General features: G+C 33.3%; 1 protein-coding gene across 1 annotated transcript in view; it reads left to right on the plus strand.

Annotated features, from left to right (window-relative positions):
* Window positions 1-695: 695 nt before the first annotated feature.
* The window catches only part of alg14 (ALG14 UDP-N-acetylglucosaminyltransferase subunit), a 14071-nt gene continuing 8388 nt past the window's right edge, over window positions 696-6378 (plus strand). Inside the window, exons 1-3 of the mRNA XM_084399238.1 lie at window positions 696-1026; window positions 1711-1862; window positions 3356-3478. Coding sequence (XP_084255364.1) covers window positions 870-1026; window positions 1711-1862; window positions 3356-3478 — 432 coding nt within the window. The 5' untranslated portion in view covers window positions 696-869. The remainder of the gene's footprint in view (window positions 1027-1710; window positions 1863-3355; window positions 3479-6378) is intronic.

The following is a 6378-nucleotide window of genomic DNA, read 5'->3' on the forward strand; positions in this document are numbered from 1 at the left end:
CTGAAAAACAAAATATTCCTGAACATGTTTTAAGACATCTTGAGAGCCATTGTTGACAACGTTCCCTTTATAGATCCCATACAGTTACAGCTGCGGATGGTCTGGCTTTGAGCTGACTGAAACGTTTTTTACTGAGAGTGTGTCTCATCTGATTACAATTACGAGCCATTACTAAACTGACAATGACAAATAGCCTGGAGTTTCATGAGCTGTGACAATGAGTCTAAAATTTCACACTAGTAAATATTTATTTCATGCCAGTTTACAAGACATTCAAGTGGCATGTTGCGTTTGAACTAGCACTGTAGGACCATTTCCATGAGACAACAAACACAGAAAACTTCCCACAGAACCTCAGAGAAGCTTAAATAAATACATTCATCGGAAAGATTCCGAGCAGAGTATTGTTTATGTTAGGGTTTGAAATCAGGAAATGCCTTTTTTTTTTTTTTTACCTCAAGGTAGGATGTCTGTCGCCATGGTCTGACTCTGAGCAGAAATTACTTTAAAAAATAAAAGCTGAAAATATTTACTTGACTAAAAGGATATATAATAATAATTTATAATCTAAATAATAAACTTAAAAAAAAATTGACGTAGCCTAATAGCCTACATTTGATCCAGTTTTTCAAAGTGGTCAGTAGGCGTCGCTGTTTCTAAACTCCAGTGAAAACTTAATGTCATTTTTGTCCCATATGACTTTCCGTAGCAGCTGTACGTGTACAAATCATTCCATTCTCAAAACTACAGCACTTATTTTAGATTTAGTTTATAAAGTAGTTTAAATTATAAATGTGCGTTCTTTCTTAACGAACATGAGTCTACTAACGTTTTGAGACCGTAACTGATAGCGTTTAGTTTGGGAACTGATGGCATTACTATGTGCTGTGGTGAGTGGTGTCATTCTCACTGCTGTAGTATTAATAACAGTGTTTATTGTACGATTATTTGGGATTTTGCGACATGGATCGGAATATAAACCAGGACAGAAGGGTTCTGTGTCGGTGCTGGTGGTGGCTGGATCAGGTAAGAATCAACCTCGTAAACATAAACTATACTAACCAACCACAGTAATAATAAACTATGATAAACAATAATAAACAATAGCCTAAAATATGCTATAATATTACACGCTTTTATATATATATATATATATATATATATATATATATAGCCAATTAACTTAACTTTATTGTTTTGAGGGTAATTTGTTTCGTAGCAGCGTACATGTATAGACAGCAACATAACACAGCAATTAATACCATAAAACATAACAAAATTCATCAAATCCATTTGTGTTGTTGTTATCCTCCAAAATGATGTCACTTCCTGCAGGATGATGCCTTTGAGGAACTGGCTTTTATTAGTTAAAGGGATTGGAAAATAAGTTCAAAACGAAATAGTATAATTTATTTGAAACTCACCCCTGTGTGATTTTTATTTTTTACAATTCTTTAAATTTTACTGTGAATAAACATAATTTCTCTAATTTCACCAAAATTTTATTTAAAATGTAGCTTTAATGTGATTAAAGTTGCTGAAAGAAATAGTGACAGATAGATAGAAGATGGATAGATATAGATTCATCCTTAGATTTAATTTTTACATTTGTATGTGATATGCATTTTATTCGCCAACTAGCAATATTTCAACAATAATCCTTTATTATTATGTTATTGACTTTAAATGTTTCTTTTCTGTCTCGCTTAGGAGGACACACAACAGAAATCATCCGTCTGTTGGGGAGTTTATCTCAGTCTTATAACCCTCGACATTATGTGATCGCAGACACCGACAAAATGAGTGAAGAGAAGATCCGAACTTTTGAAGCAGAGCGGAAGAAAAGTGATTCAGCCTCTCAGGTGATGGATCTATATATATATTTTTTTTTTTACAAATGTAAGATACAAAAACAGACAAACTTTCAGACAATCAACAAGTTATAGATCAATAGTTAACAAGATAAATGATATAAAGAAGCCTGATTTATCTATTGAAAATGATTTAGAAAGAGAAAATTTAGAAAGTTAAAAGCATATTATGAAAGAATATTAAACATGGTACAAATTCTAGATGCTTTTATAGCTTTCTTGTTTACAGACGTTGTGATTATATTTAAGTACAACTTCAGTTCTTGTTTGAAGATGTCTAAGCGTGGTTTACTCTTTGTATATTTACATTTCTGGATATACAACTTTCCAATAAATAAAAGGAGGTTAATACAAAAAACCTACTTTGATTAGATTCTTGTCATTAATATAAAACCCTAAAAGAATGTGTCTATGAGATATGGAAAAATCACAGAACACATTTTGGACAATAAAGGCATCAACATTACTCCAAAATAGGTGATGGATCTGAACTGAACACATATTTATACTCCAAAAACTACGGAAGCTGGTTTCCGCCACAGAATAAAACATTTTAAAAGATAATTGCGACTTTTTATCTCACAATTGCGAGTTTACATCTCGCAATTATGACTTTATTTCTCAGAATTGCGTGTTATAAAGTCAGAATTCTGACCTTTTTTCTCGCAATTTGCGACTTTATATCACGCGATTCTGACTTTATAACACATAATTGCGAGTTTATATCTCGCAATTCTGACATCTTTTCTCAGAATTGTGAGATATAAAGTCCAATTATAAGACAGACTTTTTTCTTTTTTTACCTCAGAATAGTTTATATCTCACAATTCTGACTTTATAACACGGAGTTGCGACTTTATATCATGCAATTCTGACTGTATATCTCCCAAATGCGTATTATAAAGTCAGAATTGCGAGATATAAACATGCAATTCTGAGAAAAAAAGTCTGAATTTCAAGTATATTTCTCGCAATTGCGAGTTTATATCTCATAATTCTGATTTTATAACACGCAATTGCGACTTTATATCACGCAATTTTGACTTAATAACACACAATTGCGACTTTATATCAAGCAATTCTGACTTTATAACCTGCAATTGCGAATTTATATCAGGCAAATTTAACTTTATAACCTGCAATTGCGACTACTGCAATTGGAACTCAAAAATCTCATTGGTTTTGTCTTACTTTGACCAGCAGATGGCAGCAGTTCCTTTGTCTTTTCATGTATTGACTGTGGTTTTGAAACGATAGATAGATAGATAGATAGATAGATAGATAGATAGATATATAGATAGACAGATAGATAGATAGATAGATAGATAGATAGATAGATAGACAGACAGACAGATAGATAGATAGATAGATAGACAGATAGATAGATATTAATCATATTCCCTTATTCAGTCAGGTGTAGAATGTTTTTCTGCTTTTGTTCTCATTAAAACCCTGACATTTGTCATGTTTTCCTTTATTCACAGTTCACTCTCCACCGGATTCCTCGCAGTCGGGAGGTTCGTCAGTCATGGAGTTCCTCCGTTCTGAGTTCCCTGAGCGCTCTGATGTCATCCGTACCGCTGGTCTTTAGGCTTCAGCCGGATATGGTGGGTAACTTCTCCTCTCATTCACCCCCCCCCCCCCCCCCCCCCCCCCCACCCCCCCCACCATCAAATCCTCATTAAGTATTAATTTCCTCTTTTCTGCAGAGAATTCTGTATAACACCCTCCAGAAATAGCACATCATAACATATTTATGAGATCATGCCTATGGGCAGCCCAGCTCTGTTTTGAGTATGATGAGAGCCTTTTATTCAAATTTAGATGGATATTTAAATATAAGAATTATGCAAACATACTTATGGATATGATAAATATTAGTTTGCATTACCAGATTCGAGAATGTTATTAAGTAATCAAGACAAGTCACGTTTATTTAAATAACGCTTTATACAAGTACGGATTGTTTCAAAGTAGATTCCCATTAATAAACAGGAAAATAACAGTTGTAAAATTATGAATCAATTAAAACAACTTTAATTTCATCTCTAGCAGCTCCACATATGACAATAGTGTCATTATTCTGCTCAATTTAGTTCAGTGTGGTTTCAGTTCAGTTCAATAGCTGTCAATGTTGCAAAGTTCATCAATTATAAAAACTAAAAAGACAAAAAGTTCAGTTCAGGTGTAAGCAGCTCTACAGAAGACAATAGTGTTATTATTCAGCTTAAGTAACATGCACGTTTATTATACTGTATTATTAATGTTCTATATTGTTTATCGTTCTTTAATGTGCTTTCTAAAGCGAATCTCTGTAACTGCGTGTCCTTCAGATTAACACTGTGGCGTCTTTTGCCCGGTCCATAACCTTGAGAATTCAAACATCCTGTGCACTGTGTTGGAAAACAGCTTTTTATAAATATCTCCACCCTTTATTATTTATAGAGGCCATGTCATCTGCGAAATGTAGTCCAAGACACATCATGACCATATTCCAGGATGACAATGTCAAGATTCATCAGGCTCAGATTGTGGAAGAATGGTTAGGAGGGAGCATGAACAATCATTTTCACACATGACTCTGAGTCCAGACTTTAAATTCAGTGAAAGTTTTTGGGTTGTGCTGGAGGAGACTTTACAGAGTGCTGGACTCTTGCATTGTCAATACAAGATCTTGACCAAAAATGTATGGAAATAACATTCAAAGGCAAAAAATTCCCTGAAATCCCTAATATTAAAGGGATAGTTCACCCAAAAATGAAAATTCTGTCATTATTTATTCCAAACTTGTAAGACTTTCTATATTCTGCGAAACGCAAAGGAAGTTATTTCGAAAATGTGTTTTAGTTGCCCACGCAATAAAAGTTTTTTGGACTATATCTTCTTTTGAAAGTCATACAGGTTTATAACAACATGAGGGTGAGTAAATGATGGCAATTTTTGTATGAACTATCCCTTTAACACAAAAAGCATGGCACAAAGCAGCAAAGGGAATGTTTAAGCAGGTGATAAAGACATTTCTTCCTTCAGCAGGTGATAAGACTATCATATTACCGCTGGAAGACTATCTGCTGTATAAGCAAACACTAATCCTGCTGTTTCTCTGCTTGTCTTCAGCAAGAGAGAGAGAGCTGCTGGGAAAACACTCAAGGATAGATAAAAAAAGTGAGAGAGGGGGTTGATTTAGAAAAAAAGAGAGGGATGGGCAGCGTTAAATCCCTTTTTCAGGAATGATCCGCAATCCAGAGCCCCTTTCTCTCTCTCTCTCTCTCTCTCTCTCCTCCTCCTGTGGTTGTGTAATGAAGGGTTGTGAGCGGGGCAGTCGAGGGGTCTTGTTCTCAGGATGTGGCGAGACCTGACTGGCTCCTTGGCCCAGCGGCCTGACTCCTCTCACACGGAGCCAGGCAGTTTCGGGTTTCCGTGTTGCCGTGGAGACCAGCTGAGAGGAGGCGGAGCGTGACTAAGCGGCCCGCGCTGCAGTGCTTGAGCAGCAGAGCTCAAAGGTCACAGCTAACCAGACAAATCTCTCACGGACCACCACACTAGTATTCTGTTCAGCTCTAATTAGAGCCCTCTCTCCTCATGCTGACGTCATTTCCTAGTTTTCCAGTCAGGCAAGTTTTTTTAATGGGAAAGAGGTTTACAGATTTCTAGGAAACTTAAGAACGATTGGGGCCTTTTTTGTCACATTAGTTTCATGGTAAAAGAGTTTAGACAAAATTGCTTTTTATTTCATGTTTTTCCCTAAAATTAAAAGAAATTTAGGAAATTATTCATTTAAATTTGTATTTTTTTGGAATATATTATTTTATATTTACTTTGTTTTATTATAAAATCATATTATATATTTATATATTATGTCTACGATTTTTTTTGCATTGTGACATTCATTGCATTGTTATTTTAGTATTCTTTATATGCAGTTATAGTATTTTATTTTAGTATTTTAATTAGCTTTTATTTTAATGTTAGTTAAATGTATTTTTTATTTTAATGTTAGTTTTAGTAATCTTTTTTATTACATATTTTTTACATATTTTTATTTCATTTAATTAGTAATTTTTTAGTTCTAGTAATCATAGCTGCCATGGCAATATTTCTATTTCATCTAATATTTATTTCAATTATTTATTTCAATTACTGAATACATTTTTAATTTTTTTTACTTTGTTTTAGTTCAAACAAACTTTTAGTTTAATAACAACACTGATTCATTAATTACAAGTAGCACATGTCTCAACAGTACAAATCACCCTATCTGGACACAATAACTATTGTTATTTTTTAATAAAAATGCTTTTTAAAATTCTTAAAAAATATAAAAAAGTATATAATAAAATATAATATACATTTTAAAATGAAGATGAAATAAATATGGCAGATATCCCAAAGTTTTTTTAAAAACTATAAAATATAAAATGTAATTTATGTTTAAATATATTTTATTCTTACGTTTTGTTGTTTATTTGTAATGTGAGATTAAAATATAAGTACCAGGTGGCCTTTG

This window comes from Rutilus rutilus (genome assembly GCF_951802725.1).
Source record: "Rutilus rutilus genome assembly, chromosome: 24".
In the NCBI taxonomy this organism is placed as follows: Eukaryota; Metazoa; Chordata; class Actinopteri; order Cypriniformes; family Leuciscidae; genus Rutilus; species Rutilus rutilus.